This window comes from Lethenteron reissneri, chromosome 6, assembly GCF_015708825.2.
Source record: "Lethenteron reissneri isolate LAM-NWPU_2019-01 chromosome 6, ASM1570882v1, whole genome shotgun sequence".
NCBI classification, from domain to species: domain Eukaryota; kingdom Metazoa; phylum Chordata; class Hyperoartia; order Petromyzontiformes; family Petromyzontidae; genus Lethenteron; species Lethenteron reissneri.
In genome coordinates, this window is record NC_083784.1 from 2,999,600 (window position 1) to 3,019,209 (window position 19,610).

At 48.5% G+C, this 19,610-nt stretch overlaps 1 protein-coding gene across 4 annotated transcripts in view; it reads right to left on the reverse strand.

Annotated features, from left to right (window-relative positions):
* Positions 1-13,656, reverse strand: part of LOC133353678 (ralBP1-associated Eps domain-containing protein 1-like) — a 48,489-nt gene extending 34,833 nt beyond the window's left edge. For all 4 annotated transcript variants that reach the window (XM_061570132.1, XM_061570128.1, XM_061570120.1 and 1 more), the window contains exon 1: positions 13,086-13,656. In XM_061570132.1, the coding sequence (XP_061426116.1) occupies positions 13,086-13,238 (153 nt within the window). In that variant the 5' untranslated portion in view covers positions 13,239-13,656. The remainder of the gene's footprint in view (positions 1-13,085) is intronic.
* Between the last annotated feature and the right edge of the window lie 5,954 nt (positions 13,657-19,610).

Below are 19,610 nucleotides of genomic sequence, written 5' to 3' on the forward strand. Positions count from 1 at the left end.
GAAAAATTCAATGTACGAAAATTGTACTCGCTCAAAAGTTGCCAAAAGAAAAAGGGGAACATATATAGAGCAGTAAATACGACCAGAGATGTTACACGGTGAAGGGACTAGAGCACAAAGAAAGAAAAATTCTAGAAAGGAGAGATGATAATTCTAAGGTGCATGTTGGTTAATACCTCTATGGGAAAGGAGGAGGAATGGAAGCGTTTAAGCTTCAGCAGGGGCTACTTATATGCTCGAAAAGGTTAAGAGAGGAGTGACCGAGATGGTTTGGGCATGTGTTGAGAAAAGATCAAGAAGATGCAATTAGGACGATGGAGATTAGACAGCCATATACTCAAACAGAGACCCATAGCCTCACACAAAGCCAAAAACTTACACAGAGACCCACGGACGAGAAGAACTATGTAGATGCCACCGGTGCAGGGTAGGATACCCCGAGGGTGAGAGTGAAGTATGTCGTGGAACGAGACACGAGGGTGGTGGATGTGACCAGAGAACAGGCGCAGTATAGAAGCACATGAAGAAAGAAAATGCGAGCAGCCGATCCCCTGCAGCAATGGGACTTGCGGCTTCGAAGAAGATTGTGAGCGTCAAAAGCTTGGCCTTCTGAGCGCCATAACCTGAGGGCAGTTATTTAATAGCCATTGTTGTAAAACTGGTTGTTGTAAAACTGGTTGTTGCAGTCCCCCGTGTGTCTGCGGGCAGGTCTGAAATAGATTTTAAAAACACTTGAAAAGTAGGATTTTTTTTCTCCATTAAGTTGAAAGGTATAAATAGATGCTTTCACCACATGCGCTCTTCCAGCATACATTATCGATCACGCATGGGTACAGGGAAGTTAAAAAGGCCTTTCTGACGAAACAACAAATATGTGCAGAATCACTCATTGTGTTTTCTGCTGGTTAGTTTTTTAATGGTCAATGGGGGCTTATTGCTTAGACAAATGTTTATTAATGTTTTTTAAACATACCTTATACACCATTTAAAATTAATCTCGCTGGAATGTTAAGTTCAACTTCAAACTTTATCCTGCTTAATTATTCTTTATTGGTTAATGATTTGTACTTTTTTTTCCACGATTCTTATTATTTGGACCCAGCATACTGTTTCATCACGAGTGTGCCGGATTGCTTTCGTGACCCAGATCTCCTTTTGAACGTTTTTTTATGTTGTTCTCAATGGGCTCTTAACTTATAGCCCGTTGGAAATCCACGACGAGACAAAGGCCTTCGTCGCAACGTGTCGGTCATGGGAGTTGCTTGACGATGCTTCACGCTGGATCAGTGCGGGTTGGTGAAGAGTGTCCACAGGATCGGATTAGATATCGCTCGCTACGAATGTTACCCATGGCTGGGAATCAACATAAGTTCACCAGGTTCATACCACTGGGCTAGAAAAACTATGCCACTGCTCCACCTCTTGATGGGCTCTCACCTGGTTATAAATAAATCCACCAGTTAGTCGATCAGCAGATCGTGTGGTGGTGGGGTTCAGTGGGGGATAATCTCACCTCCTTTTCAGTCATCTGGGCCAGCGAGTCATGGAAGAGTCAACCAAAAAGATAATCTCGAGCTCTCGAGAGCTCCTTTTGAGTAGAGGCTCTTTAACCAGCAGCGGCGTGTGAGCAGGCAATTTCAGGGATGCACCTATACCTTTTATTATACAATAATTCTATAAAGATTTCAGTCAATTCAGAGTACGTTTTGCTACGCGACATTCTCAGAATTGTCAACAGACTGTTGGGGCACGTGTTGTTAAGCGAGCACATACGAATGCCGGCAGAGCACATGAGGGGGTGGGGGTAGCAAACACCACGCCCGACCGCCTTTGTCTCCCGAGTGGCGATTTTTACAGGTACTCATTTGAGGCTGAGTCAACCTAGGGGAGGCCCAGGACCGGCTCAGATATTCGTCACTGGTGTTGGCCACGAGCGGGAATCGAACACGAGTCGCTGGGTTCTGAGCACAGCAAGCTAAGCGCTACACGCACGCTGCAGTTGTACCTCCCAAAGGAGAGAGACTTAAAACATGACTAGAGCGTTTTTGGTTTCGGAGAACTCGTACGTCAATACAAAGTGACAGCTCTCAGCCAGGGAAGGAAGACGGCCATTTCCTATGGTCGGCCAGGGTTTTCCACTGCAACAGAGCACAAGGCAACGGCTGTCCCACACAACACATGTAGGATAGGGCATGTCCAAATTGGTCACGCGTCGGGCCTCCAGCAGCATTAATTCAGACGGTATTTTAATTTTATTTGTTTTAGTCCGAGTCTCAGTCTGGTAAAGGGGTGGGCAACCTGGGACTGCAGAGTCGCATGCGGCTCTTTAAGGACTGCTTCGTGATGTCGTTTATCAAGGACCACCATCTCGTATTCGCATCTGTAGAAATTTTTAGGTTTTTACCGAATTCGAAAAAAAATTCTCTTTTTGTTATTTTGCTTGCAGACCCTTGGGTCGAGTAGATGACAATCTGTGGAATCCAGACAAGTCTTCGTCTGGATTTCACCGAGTTCTCTTATTCTGGTTGACGAATACAGTTCAACATTTAGTTTGTTCTTAGTTAGTAAATGCTGGTGAGAGGCGATTGCAATTTAACCACACATCGATATTATCAGGTCAGCCAATCAGTTCATGTGTTGTTAACCCACCACCAACCAACACACCGAATTAGTAAGGTTAGTCACGTAAAACAATTATTAAGTAATACACAATACATATTACATTTCCGTATAGAGGAATAACATACTAATCAACTGATTACTAATCTATTATATAAGTACCCGCCCCCCCACCTCGAAACCTGATGGGATTCAATGATGACGTCGTCCTGCACGATTTAAGACTGGAAGCAGGTGGATGGCTTCACTCTTCTGGAAAATCGCCCAAAGATGCTGGATGTAATAACCAGTGAAACGTCGTACTCAAATTCTAAATGTTGTGGATTCACTCTTCAAACACACCGGTGGGCTGAATAAGTAACTAATTGGCATTTTGTTAACGTGACACATTTTTTACTGATTAGCCGTGTCGGGTGGTGGAGGGTTGCGACACATTTATAAATAACGCGATCTAACCCAAAAGCCTTTATTATTAATAACACTTGTCGCGAAAGCCTACGTGTTAAACGTAAAACAAACCGTGTAAATTAGTTACTACATCAGCATAGCAGTGTGTTGGAGAGTAGACTCAGAACAAATTTAACCCAAAACAAACCTTTATTATGCATAATATTGGTCGCGAAAGCCTACGTCTTAAACTAACTCAGTCAATCAGTCAATGTTTATAATATACATACATAGCCAATTACCATTTGGGGTCTTCTTCAGTGCATTGCTGTCCCTAATAACGTTACAAAATATGATTAGTCTATGTCTTCATTCAAGACTGGTTCATTTCGCCCCTCCCTAGTCGGTCACGCTTTCATCTCTGGTTGGAAGTTATAGCCATGGCGAAAAGAAAAAAAACCCCACATAATTGACAAATATTTTAATCACCAACCTCGTAAAAAAATGCAGACCTCCAGATTAATTTGTAACCGGTCCCAATTGGTTCCCCTGCAAAGGCCTCTTGGTGGGAAATAACGGCGACATTTCATTTCCACGTTATCAACCCAACTTGTTGGGAAGCGGAGGGGTTTGAAGCTTAGCCCGCTTTGCTGTTGTACACTGGCCTCCCTTTCTCCCATCAGTTTTGATGCAAGCGGACAGCTGTGGCGATGAGAATGGCGCAGAGCTGTAATGCAGAACGGCCACGCTACATCGTGAGCAACTGCAAAAAAAAAGAATAGCACTTTCTGCTTTTGTGCAATGCACTTGGCATTTAAATGAAGGCCATCACCCACACAGCCTTTATCCCTCCTGAGGAGACAAGCGTACAACTCGCTGTTCCTATTCTAAGTATGTATTCGCTCAAGGACACACACGCCACAGGACACAAATCTTCCTGCTCACTCAGCCTTGGTCCTCCTCCCCAACTCTGCTTCACCGACACAGAGAGATCGTGGCGACGTTGGAATCCTCTTACCTGGCATCTCTTGATACGTGCCCGGCCGAGGCGGATAACGCTTTCAAATCACCGCGCTAAGCGGTATTTGCTCTTATCCTTTTACCTGGTGCACAGTGTGGGGCGTTTGTGTACAGTTGCCGAGCACAACTGCCTCCTAAGCAGAGGTCGCAAACGGGTTTTGATTCCTTACCCGTATCCAGCCGCATCAGGGTCGCAAATGGGTACCCGTTCCCTACCCGTACCCTACCCGAAATGAGTGACGAACGGTTACTCACCAGTGACTCACGGCCTACCCGTACCCGGCCGTACCAGGGTCGCAAACGGGTACCCGTACCCGTACCCGGCCGGGTACGGGTAGCCGGGTATCGGGTAGGGTATGGGTATCGGGTACCCGGTTGCGACCTCTGCTTCTAAGACCACGGCCTGGGAATGACTTCACTGGGCTGGGAGAGACACATCTCGGGTTATCCTGCAGCGAGCCAATAGTTGATCATTCAATAGTGATGACGGTGCTGTGATTGTATATAAATAATAACACAGTACCACAATGTATTTGAAATGTAAATATTGAAGACACACATCACCATCAGAGGAAAACCCAATCAATGTGTATTCTTGCCGAGGGACCTTATACAAATAGACAACCCTTTTCCTTCGCAAAGATGGAAGGTTTGTTAAAATGAATTTGCATGCCTACAGGCATAGTGACTTATTAAGGCTTTAACTTACAAGAGGCAAATCACTTAGTTTGATGATGACAGGGGCCGTATATTTAAAGTGTTCACATGAAATATAAAGGATTTTAAAAACTTTAGGCTAACCCAGCCCTCTGAGTAAAATCAATGAACCTTCAGGCTATAATTTTTGGAGCACCAATTGGAAAATTTGGGTTGTCAGATTGTTCTAGTTATAAGCATACTCGACTATATACTTCTGCTAATTCACAGCTTTCTACACCATCTAGAGCATCAATATAATTTACATCATTCACTCAATCACCATCATCTGAATATTGAAGATTTTTATATCGCTCGACAAATTCTAACGACAAAAATTACGCTCGAGCAATTTGGCAATAGCTGATGTGCAAAGACAATGTGAAATTGTATAAACCAATTTAAATACGTTTTAACTAAGCATGCAAATCATAACCCTTAGAAGATACTGCATGGCTTCACCCATATTTCGTCGAGTTCATGGTGTATAAATATATAGTGGAACAGAGACAGCTACAGAGATAAACATAGAGCTGGGGAGATACAGGATAGGCTGCATTGCTCAGATAGTGATAGATATAGCAAGTCAGAACAGCTGTCTTCCTCGGCCATCCCTGGGCCGTGCAGATGCATGTGCAAGTCGGGCAGAGGTGGCGGCACGGACCAATGGACTTGCATAGAAAACGATGTAACACTGTAGAATCCAGAGTGGAGCAGTGGTATAATGGTGAGCACGCTACGCTATGAACCCAGCGACACAAGATCAATTTATTGCCGCGGATGACATTGTCTCGTGGATTCCAAACCCCGCACTGAACAGTTACAAAAATATATGAAAGACCAACATAGTGCAGGGGACCGTCTTTCATTGGTGGATTGGTAATGGCTGGAATATAAACAATTGTATCATTCAGATCTTTAAAATACACTCCATGTACCCACGACATATAAGACAGTGGATGAAATGTGGAAAGATACGCGGAAAGTATATTTTAAGATGTGGAATGTGGGGCAGTAATTGACCATAGTTTTTACATTGCCTCACTAGATTATGCAGTTTAGCAGCAGTCTACATCTGCATGCATAATAGAGGCTGTACCTCTCATATAGTGTAAATAATGGCTATCTTCTATCCACATTCACACTCATATCGGCAGATCCAAAAACACACTATCAATCCAGGTAGTCTTGTCGAACCCATTGTCAATGTTGACAGCCGTGTAGGTAGACAAGCAGCTCTGCATTTGTAATTAGAAAATGTATGTTTAATTGAATGACTCGGTGGCCCATTGGTTGGTCGTGCAATTGTCTCAATGAGTATGGCTTAAATACACTATATAAATAAACGTATGTATACCATGACTATATGTCGTACTGACGGGTTGTGTGCTGACATGAAAGGTCTCAAAAGATAGTTCACAAAGACAGGCAAATGTACATCAGTGAGTTGGTCAAATTTAATGAGAATGGTCCGAACTTATTTAATGTCCGGGTTGTACTTTGTAAACGATTGCCAGGTGCTGCCCTTGCACTTGAATTACACACGACCTAAACTGGAAGGCGATTGAATTACGATCGAATTTTTTACGTGCGATTTCATATGCACAGTCCACGATTTGCACGCACGGATGGAGTGCACATTTCCGAGTTGACAGCCACACAGATGTGTTTAGCTACACCATAAAAACACGTTGATTTTCCGGATGGGGTGGAGCTACTTTTTCACCGACACAAAGTAAACAATCTTTCACACAGTAGCTCAAACAAGATTCAGGAGTGCTCATACAAGGTGGCATGAAGCTGTGAACATCCTCCTCAGCAGACACGCCGTGGGATGTGTCTACGGCCAGACGTATCATTAGTAATCGCACGAGTTGGGGCCTGCACCTCCACAATATTCTCTTAACTTCTTCTCTCCTCCGCCATTCTATTTTCACCGCCAAGGCCGAGTGGTTTCAGCAAAGTAGCGCTGAGAGGCCAAATCGTATATTTTCTTGCCGTCGTCACAGATGAAGAGACCGGTAATGTCAGGTCACGAGGCCATGGGAGTTTGATATACATCTTGGGCAGTGAGCCCCGACAAGAAGAAGCAAGTGGAATTTTTCACCTATGAATCCCCAAATTCAATGAAGATGTGAAATCCTACAGAGCCAGGTGGGCACTTGTTTTCTTTTGCGTTCAGGTGCCTTCTGAATTGTGCCAACGGTAGCTGGAATTAAATATGAATAGCAGTGGAGTGAAAACAGTGGATCTGGTAAAACATGCTTTCAAAGTTGCTCCAAAGTACCATTGTACAGGATTCACTTTACCTAAAAATAAAAGGGTTAAGCATTAATCTCAACTCATCTTGTGTAACAGTGTGAATAACACGTACACGTTAAAACACGTTGACTGCCAAGTGCCAGCAAGCTAACCAACTGTGCATCAGCATGGATGCAGATTACATTACAAGCTCCACGAAAGCTGTTTCCCTAAACGGTGAATTTACGTCTCATTGTTTTCATTTACTCTGCAATGTGGGATTAATCATTAGCGTAGTATGAACGAAAGCAAATACGCACAACGACGTATATCACACTTTAATGTAACACAGACGCCCAGTCATTTATTGCAGGGCATCTGCTTAGATGGCTACCAGGCATTGTTTATGATGTGTACAAAGCAGATTCCAGTGTTGGGCTAATTGTACCATCGGTGCGCTGTAAACAAACACGTGGGGACCAATCTATAGAAGTGAATGACCTACTGGAGTGCGGTTGTAAACAGCAAACCTTGGCTGCGGGGACGGGCAGACCCATGCATCTGAATGTCCTGTTTACTAGAATTCATTACCTCCTGGGGCCACCCTTGCACCTCATTCACATTACCACGCTGTGTACGCATGCACAAAGGCAAAGATCCACCGTATAGCCTTAACAGACTGTTGGGGCAAGTGCTGTTAGAGAGCACCTCTGAAGGCCGGCAACCGCACACGAGGGGGTGAGTGGGCCAGCACCACGCCCGGCCCGCCTTTGTCTCCCCAATGGCGATGTCTACACACCGCACCAGGTACTCATTTGAGGCAGAGTCGACCTAGGGGAGGCCCAGGACCCGGTTCAGATAATCGTCACCGGTTTTGGCCGTGAGCGGGAATCTAACTTGGGCTGCTGGGTTTATAAAGCAGTGCGCTTACCGCTCCATACGCATGCACACACACATACTGGTCTTACAAGCAGATATATACAGCAACAATTACAAGTACAATACGACATACGTCGTGTCCCGCATTGTCTAATGAGTTACAGTGGTGAATTTGATCTGGTCCACAGCATTCCAACAGAACCTTCATTCTCTACACTGCAAACATAATGTCAAGAATAATGCAACTGCAAATTCATTTGACGACTGTATTGCTTTGGCTGAGTCACCCATCTCAGTCACATAAGTCGTCCTATCGAGTGGCCTGAAATTTTGATAATAGCCACAAAGCTCAATCCGGAACGACCATAAAATAAGTGGCTATCTGTAACAAAAACAAGAACTAATGATAGCGGCAGAAAGCATATGGAAGCACTGCAACCAGAATTGAAACCACTATAGGCTCACGGACTCTCTCTCTGTCAAGATGCAACGAATTGATGCTACTCTAATAACGAAAACACTCAATGCTGCAAAAATGTATTCCATATAAATCAGCTGACCTTGTAAACATTATTTCTGTACTCATCGGAGGCGAATTAATAGATACTAAGTCATACGCCATTCTCTTAGAAGGAGCACATCAGTTTAGTCATGCGTGACCTTTGCACAGTTGTATACATGCTGTATTGTCATGTGAGAAATATCTAGCTGCTCCACGTAATTAAAACAATGGTCCTAACCCAACGTAACGTTGAAGAGTCACATGTAATGTTAATTATACACCGCCTGCGTGCCGTTTGGTTTTTTGAATGGAATGCCTTTAGGGCTGTTTCCCTAAAGCCTTCTCTCAGCTGCTCAACTGGAAACCACCAGTTCTCTTTTTTAAAATGCAAAGCAGATTATAAAAAGAAAATGTGACCCTCACGCGGAAGCAGATACAACTTAGCAGCGCAGTTCCACACCAACATCTTATGACCACAAACCCTTCTGCTCACTCGCCTCAAGAGCCCAGGGGTCCTCCTCAGGTTTCCACCTCTAAGGTACAAAAAGAATCCAGGAAAAATAACGAGAAGAAAACTAGATTAAAAAACTGAAGGGGGGGGGGAGAACTACTTGCAAAATACATTAGTGGTGCATAATTACGCATCTGACAAAACCTGGGACTTCTAATGCCTTACAGATTTCAGAACACTCACAAAGTAGATGATCCTGAGTGAAACCAAGACAGGCGAGAGATAATCACGTGCTATTCTTCAAGCTCTGAGGGCATCACGCCTCTCAATATCAACAAGAGCAGCGCAACCACGGCAATCACCTGCATCAACACCAGCGCAACATTAAGTGTCACCCGTATCAGTGACAACCTGCAATTAGGAAGCCACTGGAGCTATGGACTTTAAAATCCAGATTTAAAACTGCTTCTTGCGTTTAATTTGTTGTCCTTCCCCCGCTACTACGATTAGCGGGATTGGCTACGTACGGTGCGAAAGTAGTTCAACAAACATACAGTACATACATACAACCAAACAGTCTCAAACTGCTGCAGAGACAATAACCAAGTCGCCTGCAACAGTCCACAGGACCAACACAACGTCAAGCCTCACCTGCAGAGCGACAACCGATCTCAAATGCAACCAAGCAACATCGCCTGCAGCAATCTACCAGAATTACCTGCGGCAGACACCCTCACCAATAACTTTACATACAACGGGGACACCGGGCATCACCGAAAGCAGACACCATGACCAACAGCGTAACCTGCGGCACCTGCAGCAAGGACATCCCACAACACCTGCAGTGGAGGACAGCATGGCCCAAAGAGACTACAGTATCGCCAACAGGGATACATCACCTGCAGCCGAGGAACCTTGAGCGCCTCACAAAGTCGCAAACCCATTCTCACCCGCAACAGGAACGTCAATGAGACGCGATAACAATGACATTCACGCACAGGACAACACCTTCCCTCATCTGCAGCAGGGACACGTTGCTAAATCATTGTCCTGCAGCAGAAATTTCTCAATACTCTTGTCACCAAGGCTGACCTGCAACAGGAAAAACGTGACATCCCTAAGATCACCTTCTTCCTCAACAGCCTCTCAGAGGTTCCTTTGCGAACGGGGGCCCACAACCCTCAGCTGCAGCAGTGACCCCCCTCTCCTGCTGCAAGGATACCATGACAACCCCGCACTCCCCTGCTGCAGGGTCTCACCCCCATACCACTCACCCTCATACCACTCACCCCCATACCACTCACCCCCCCATACCACTCACCCCCATACCACTCACCCCCCCATACCACTCACCCCAATACCACTCACCCCCCATACCACTCACCCCCATACCACTCACCCCCCATACCACTCACCCCCCCATACCACTCACCCCCATACCACTCACCCCCATACCACTCACCCCCATACCACTCACCCCAATACCACTCACCCCCCATACCACTCACCCCCCATACCACTCACCCCCCATACCACTCACCCCCCATACCACTCACCCCCCCATACCACTCACCCCCATACCACTCACCCCCCACACCACTCACCCCCCCATACCACTCACCCCCCATACCACTCACCCCCCCATACCACTCACCCCAATACCACTCACCCCCCCATACCACTCACCCCCCCATACCACTCACCCCCAATACCACTCACCCCCCCATACCACTCACCCCCCCCATACCACTCACCCCCCATACCACTCACCCCCCATACCACTCACCCCCATACCACTCACCCACCATACCACTCACCCACCATACCACTCACCCCAATACCACTCACCCCCATACCACTCACCCCCCATACCACTCACCCCCCATACCACTCACCCCCCATACCACTCACCCCCCATACCACTCACTCCCCATACCACTCACCCCCAAACCACTCACCCCATACCATTCACCCCCATACCACTCACCACCATACCACTCACCACCATACCACTCACCCCCATACCACTCACCCCCCATACCACTCACCCCCCATACCACTCACCCCCCATACCACTCACCCCATACCACTCACTCCCCATACCACTCACTCCCCCATACCACTCACCCCCATACCACTCACCCACCATACCACTCACCCCAATACCACTCACCCCCCATACCACTCACCCCCATACCACTCACCCCCCATACCACTCACCCCCCATACCACTCACCCCCCATACCACTCACCCCCATACCACTCACCCCCATACCATTCACCCCCATACCACTCACCACCATACCACTCACCCCCATACCACTCACCCCCATACCACTCACCCCCCCATACCACTCACCCCCCCATACCACTCACCCACCATACCACTCACCCACTCACCATACCACTCACCCCCCATACCACTCACCCCCATACCACTCACCCCCCCATACCACTCACCCCCATACCACTCACCCCCCCATACCACTCACCCCAATACCACTCACCCCCCATACCACTCACCCCCATACCACTCACCCCCCATACCACTCACCCCCCATACCACTCACCCCCCCATACCACTCACCCCCATACCACTCACCCCCCACACCACTCACCCCCCCATACCACTCACCCCCCCATACCACTCACCCCCCCATACCACTCACCCCCATACCACTCACCCCCCCATACCACTCACCCCCCCATACCACTCACCCCAATACCACTCACCCCCCCATACCACTCACCCCCCCCATACCACTCACCCCCCATACCACTCACCCCCCATACCACTCACCCACCATACCACTCACCCACCATACCACTCACCCCAATACCACTCACCCCCCATACCACTCACCCCCATACCACTCACCCCCCATACCACTCACCCCCCATACCACTCACCCCCCCATACCACTCACCCCCCATACCACTCACCCCCCATACCACTCACCCCCAAACCACTCACCCCATACCATTCACCCCCATACCACTTACCACCATACCACTCACCACCATACCACTCACCCCCATACCACTCACCCCCATACACTCACCCCCCATACCACTCACCCCCCATACCACTCACCCCCCATACCACTCACCCCCCATACCACTCACCCCATACCACTCACTCCCCATACCACTCACTCCCCCATACCACTCACCCCCATACCACTCACCCACCATACCACTCACCCCAATACCACTCACCCCCCCATACCACTCACCCCCATACCACTCACCCCCCATACCACTCACCCCCCATACCACTCACTCCCCATACCACTCACCCCCAAACCACTCACCCCATACCATTCACCCCCATACCACTCACCACCATACCACTCACCCCCATACCACTCACCCCCATACCACTCACCCCCCATACCACTCACCCCCCATACCACTCACCCCCCATACCACTCACCCCCCATACCACTCACCCCATACCACTCACTCCCCATACCACTCACTCCCCCATACCACTCACGCCCATACCACTCACCCCATACACCACTCACCCCCCCATACCACTCACTCCCCATACCACTCACTCCCCATACCACTCACCCCCCCATACCACCCACTCCCCATACCACTCACCCCATACCACTCACTCCCATACCACTCACCCCCATACCACCCACCCCATACCACTCCCCCCATACCACTCACTCCCCATACCACTCACCCCCATACACCACTCCACTCACCCCCATACCACTCACCCCCCATACTCACCCCCCATACCACTCACCCCCCATACCACTCACCCCCCATACCACTCACCCCCATACCACTCACCCCCCATACCACTCACCCCCATACCACTCACCCCCATACCACTCACCCCCATACCACTCACCCCATACACCACTCACCCCATACCAATCACCCCCATACCAATCACCCCCATACCAATCACCCATACATCACCCCATACCACTCACCTCCATACCACTCACCCCATACACCACTCACCCCATACCCACTCACCCCCCATACACCACTCACCCCCCATACACCACTCACCCCCCATACCACTCACCCCCCATACACCACTCACCCCCCATACCACTCACCCCCCATATCACCACTCACCCCCATACACCACTCACCCCCATACACCACTCACCCCCATACTACCCACCCCATACCACTCACCCCCATACACCACTCACCCCCCCCCATACTACTCACCCCATACCACTCACCCATTACCACTCACCCCCTACAACCCCCCTCCACCCAGCACGCCACCCTCCACCCCACCCGGTTCACCTGCAGGAGGGCGTCAGGCGGCAGCTGCGAGGCCCTGAAGAGTTCGCTCACGCGGCTCCACGCGGCCACCTTCTTCGTGTTGTCCACGTCGCAGTAGCCGAAGAGTTCGGCGTAGTAGCTCTGCTCGCTCTCGCTCAACGACATCCCCTCCATGACGGCGCCTCCGCCGTTTTAACCCCTCCTCGCCCTGTCTGCCGACGCCGCTAGCAGTGCTGCTGTTGTTGTTGTTGCAGCGGTTGTAAATCACACACACAACAACAAACACCGCCTTGGGAAACAAAATCTAAAATCTTTTCAGCGCCGCTTCAACCCGCCAGCATTGCCTTGAACAGCGGAGGGCTACCGCTCGTTTACAGCGCGCTGCTTTGCGCTGACGCGACTACCTTAGCGCGCCGCTTTGCAATGCTCGTCGCCAGTTTCTGCTCTGTTTGTTGTTGTTTATTTAGCTGTTTGTTTGTTGTTGTTGTTGTTGTAGTCGTCGTCTCGGCCAAAGCTCACGAGCCTCCCTCAGCATCGAGACGCCTCCGCCGCCATTTTGGAGCGAGCGTCACGCGCGTGACGTCACCGCCCGCGCCGGGGGACCCGGATGTGCCGTGGCCCCACCCCCTCCCCCCCTCCCCACCAAGCCGATATAAAAGGATAAAGGCGCAGCACTGCAACTGCCCCCGAAAAAAATTTTCATTTATATCTCGATTTTCATCAAGGATATCAAAGCGCTGTAATGCAACACAGTCGTCAGTGTGGCCATAATATTAATCATGAATAAAATTCATAATGGACGTTTTTGGGTTAGATTGCGTTATTTATAAATGTGTCGTAACCCTCCACCACCCGACACGGCCAATCAGCAAAAAAAAAAGTGTCACGTAGTTCACTGCTTTAGCCCACCGGTGTGTTGAAGCTTGAAACCACAACATTTACAATTTTTGAGTACGACGTTTCACTGGTAATTTCATCCAGCATCATCGGGCAAATTTATAAATAACGCGATCTAGCCCAAAAACGTTGATTATGAATAATATTGGTCGCGAAAGCCTAAGTGTTAAAATAAATAAAATTGGCGACGTTTCGGCCAATGGGCCTTCTTTATAGCACATACAGAAGCCAGAGGCAGTCCCCTGCAATTCCCTGCTCACGCCACTTGGCGGAAGGACCTCTCGCTTATTCTATGGTTCTTTCCATAAAGTCACGTAGATAAAAAAGTAAATATAATTTATAAAAAAAATATTCTTTTATTATTTCCCTTCTACGTGACTTTACCGAAAGAACCAAGAGGATAAATCCCTGCAGTCACGAAAGCTTTAAATCGAAAAATGAATAAAGTTATTCAAAATATCACGACGTTTCGATCGCAACCCAAGCGGTCGTCATCAGGAACAGGGAGGTTAGCCTCTGAAGGCAAACTGTTTATAAAGGTTTAGAGATTGGGGGGGGGCAGCTAATGTTAATGTCGGAGAAAGCCCCGACACTGGCAGAGCTGGGGTGAGTGGTATGGGGGGCATATGAATCCCTGCAGTCACGAAAGTTTTAAGTCAAGAACTATAGCTTGTGAGAGCTATCTCATGGATGATATTGGTCGCGAAAGCCTTCCTGTTAAACTCGTGGGAGCTCTAGAGCTCCTCTACTGGGTATTTGGCCGAATATTCCACCCTGGACAGACTCCTGGCATTTGACATTTGTGTCTGCCTACATATTAGCACAACAGTAACCACATACAGTACAGTATCATTCTGATTTTCTTTAACTAAGGTTTGTAATTAGAAAAAAAAGGAGGGTTGATCACGACCAGTTTAAATATAATCTGCCCGAGCCAACTTGCGCTGTAGGGGATGTATTATTTAACATGTCTTTATGTCTCTGCAATATTTTCTATGTCTCGTGTGATGCAGTTTTTTTGGCCATTTCTTTTTGCTTCATTGCTCTACTTTGTTTTTTTTTACTTTTGTTATTTTGGCCATTTGAGTTTTCACCCAAACAAAAATGTAAACTTTGAACAGGTCAGGGGTACCCCCACACTTTACCCCACCACACGTGACCCACACTTCACCACACGTGACCCACACTTTACTCCACCACAAGCGACCTGCGATAGACTTACTGGTGAACCCATTTATAGTCAGTTTAACACGTAGGCTTTCGCGACCAATGTTATTCATAATCAACGATTTTTGGGTTTAGATCGCGTTTATTTATAAATGTGTCGTAACCCTCCACCACCCGACACGGCCAATCAGTAAAAAAGTGTCACGTTGACAAAAGACAAGTCGTTCACTGCTTTAGCCCACCGGTGTGTTGAAGCGTGAAACCAGAGGTGAGTGGTGGGTTGAGGTGAGTGGTGAGGTGAGTGAGTGGTGAGTGAGTGGTGAGTGGTGAGGTGAGTGCTGAGATGAGTGGTGAGTGGTGAGGTGAGTGGTGAGTGGTGGGGTGAGTCAGTTTAACACGTAGGCTTTCGCGACCAATATTATTCATAATCAACGTTTTAGGGTTAGATCACGTAATTATTTATAAATGTGTCGTAACCCTCCACCACCCGACACGGCCAATCAGTAAAAAAGTGTCACGTTGACAAAAGACAAGTCGTTCACTGCTTTAGCCCACCGGTGTGTTGAAGCGTGAAACCAGAGGTGAGTGGTGGGTTGAGGTGAGTGGTGAGGTGAGTGAGTGGTGAGTGAGTGGTGAGTGGTGAGGTGAGTGCTGAGATGAGTGGTGAGTGGTGAGGTGAGTGGTGAGTGGTGAGGTGAGTGGTGAGGTGAGTGAGTGGTGAGTGGTGAGGTGAGTGGTGAGTGGTGGGGTGAGTCAGTTTAACACGTAGGCTTTCGCGACCAATGTTATTCATAATCAACGATTTTTGGGTTTAGATCGCGTTTATTTATAAATGTGTCGTAACCCTCCACCACCCGACACGGCCAATCAGTAAAAAATGTGTCACGTTGACAAAGACAAATAGTTCACTGCTTTAGCCCACCCGTGTGTTGAAGCAACAACATTCACAATTGTGAATGTTGTTGACAAAGACAAATAGTTCACTGCTTTAGCCCACCGGTGTGTTGAAGCAACAACATTCACAATTGTGAAGCAACAACATTCACAATTGTGAATGTTGTTGCTTCAACACACCGGTGGGCTAAAGCAGTGAACTATTTGTCTTTGTCAACGTGACACATTTTTTACTGATTGGCCGTGTCGGGTGGTGGAGGGTTACGACACATTTATAAATAAACGCGATCTAAACCCAAAAATCGTTGACCATTTATACTCAACTGCCGCACCGGGAGATCGATCAAACGGGCCACGTTATGAATTTCCAGTCCGGTATGCTAACCATGGGAATACCTTGGAGGTAATGGTACTAAAGAACTGTAACTGACTTAAAACTTTCGTGACTGCAGGAATTTATATTCTTGGTTCTTTCGGTAAAGTAACGTGGATAGAATTGTTTTTGTATTAAAGCAAAAAAGGGCAGTTGCGTTTGGAGGCTTGTTCCCTCTTTTCTCTCCGCCTGATGAAGACCGCTTGTGTTGCGATCGAAACGTCGTGGTTGCCCTTTTTTTGCTTTTATTTTAATTTATTGAATTTTATTTAGTTTTTCTATCTACGTGATTTTACCGAAAGAACTAAGAATACTGTATATGAATAATCGAGATACGTAATTTTTTTCACTTATGGAAACATTTAAATTCAGTTAATTTTCGTTTATCCAAGGCAATCGATACGAGTGAAGGATGGCTCGGATAAAACTAACACGCTGATAATACAAAGCACATGTGTAATGTGTAGTCTAAACTCCCCTGTCAGGACTAATTGCACTTTCACTACAGCACAAACAAATTAAGATCATATTTTCCACAGAATCATGATACCGTAATTCATTGAATCATTGTGGCGTGTTCTCATAACCCAAACTACCAAGTCATCTGTTAGCTATAACAGTGCCTTATTAGGAACAACCACGATTAGCGAAAGGGGCCGTCCATAAATGACGTCACGCGATTTTGGACGATTTTAACCCCCCCCCCTCGTCACACGGCGTCACAAAAAGTCAGACCCCCCCTCCCTCAAATATGACGTCACAAAGCTCTGCCCTCCCCCCAAAAAAATAAAACATGCTTCAAATCGCTTGAAACTATTGTCATTGTAGTGCGTATTTAATGTGGCGCTGCACTCTGAAGTTGTAGGAGAAAATATTTATTTAAAAGTATATGTAATTAAGTATAACGTGTTATCAATATTTATTTAATGTTGCGCATTTTGATGTGACGTCACATTTCTAACCCCCCCCTCGTCACAAATGTCTGACCCCCGCCCCTAGGTGCGTGACGTCATTTATGGACGGCCCCAAAGACCAATTACCAGCTTTTTCACTTGCTCACACTTGCCTAGACAGTACCCAATTCAGTGTCTTTACAAGCTCAACAAACTTATAATTCTCACCATACCATAGTACAACCCAGTAATCCACAAGCGCCCCAGCTCACCATCCCTTCCACTTCAGCCCCCATTAGCCCAAAAGTTCCCCTGTTTGCTCACTCACCCCTACGACTAGCCCTGAAGCACACTCAACTCCCCTCTCATCCCCACCACCACATAGACTAGCCCATGCGTACTCACCCTGGACGTGCAAATAACCCCATTAAACAATATTCCCTGACTCATCCCATTCTCTCAAGAGCCCCCCACCACTATCTCCCACTCTAGAGGGTGAGTTGACTTTCTACTCGTCCTGAAAGTCCCCACTCACCACTAACCACATAGCCCCCTTAGCAATTAGCCACCCCTCCCCTCGTCCTCCAATCCCCCCCCCCCCCACTTCGCCCCGCCCCCCGCGCCCGTCCCCTCTTAACCCCTCCCACTTTCTCGTATGCTCCTCCCCTTTCATTGAAACCCCTCCCACTTTCTCGTGTGCCCCTCCCCTTTCATTGAACCCCCTCCCACTTTCTCGTGTGCCCCTCCCCTTTCATTGAAACCCCTCCCACTTGCTCGTGTGCCCCTCCCCTTTCATTGAAACCCCTCCCACTTTCTCGTGTGCCCCTCCCCTTTCATTGAAACCCCTCCCACTTGCTCGTGTGCCCCTCCCCTTTCATTGAAACCCCTCCCACTTTCTCGTGTGCCCCTCCCCTTTCATTGAAACCCCTCCCACTTGCTCGTGTGCCCCTCCCCTTTCATTTAAACCCCTCCCACTTTCTCGTGTGCCCCTCCCCTTTCATTGAAACCCCTCCCACTTGCTCGTGTGCCCCTCCCCTTTCATTTAAACCCCTCCCACTTTCTCGTGTGCCCCTCCCCTTTCACTGAAACCCCTCCCACTTTCTCGTGTGCCCCTCCCCTTTCATTGAAACCCCTCCCACTTTCTCGTGTGCCCCTCCCCTTTCATTGGAACCCCTCCCACTTTCTCGTGTGTCCCTCCCCTTTCACTGAAACCCCTCCCCCTTGCTCGTGTGCCCTTCCCTTTCATTGAAACCCCTCCCACTTTCTCGTGTGCCTCTCCCCTTTCATTGAAACCCCTCCCACTTGCTCGTATGCCCCTCCCCTTTCATTGAAACCCCTCCCACTTGCGCGTGTGCCCCTCCCCTTTCATTGAAACCCCTCCCACTTTCTCGTGTGCCCCTCCCCTTTCATTGGAACCCCTCCCGCTTGCTCGTGCGCCCCTCCCCTTTCATTGGAACCCCTCCCGCTTTCTCGTGTGCCCCTCCCCTTTCATTGGAACCCCTCCCACTTGCTCGTGCGCCCCTCCCCTTTCATTGAAACCCCTCCCACTTTCTCGTGTGCCCCTCCCCTTTCATTGGAACCCCTCCCGCTTGCTCGTGCGCCCCTTCCCTTTCATTGGAACCCCTCCCGCTTTCTCGTGTGCCCCTCCCCTTTCATTGAAACCCCTCCCACTTTCTCGTGTGCCCCTCCCCTTTCATTGAAACCCCTCCCACTTGCTCGTGTGCCCCTCCCCTTTCATTGAAACTCCTCCCACTTTCTCGTGTGCCCCTCCCCTTTCATTGAAACTCCTCCCACTTTCTCGTGTGCCCCTCCCCTTTCATTGAAACTCCTCCCACTTGCGCGTGTGCCTCTCCCCTTTCATTTAAACCCCTCCCACTTGCGCGTGTGCCCCTCCCCTTTCATTGAAACTCCTCTCACTTTCTCGTGTGCCCCTCCCCTTTCATTGAAACCCCTCCCACTTTCTCGTGTGCCTCTCCCCTTTCATTGAAACCCCTCCCACTTGCGCGTGTGCCCCTCCCCTTTCATTGAAACCTCTCCCACTTTCTCGTGTGCCCCTCCCCTTTCACTGAAACTCCTCCCACTTTCGCGTGTGCCCCTCCCCTTTCACTGAAACCCCTCCCACTTTCTCGTATGCCCCTCCCCTTTCAATGAAACCCCTCCCACTTTCTCGTAAGCCCCTCCCCTTTCACTGAAACTCCTCCCACTTTCTCGTATGCCCCTCCCCTTTCATTGGAACCCCTCCCACTTGCTCGTGTGCCCCTCCCCTTTTTCATATGCCCCTCCTCTTTGTCTCGCGAGACCCCGCCTCTCTTCCCCATTCTC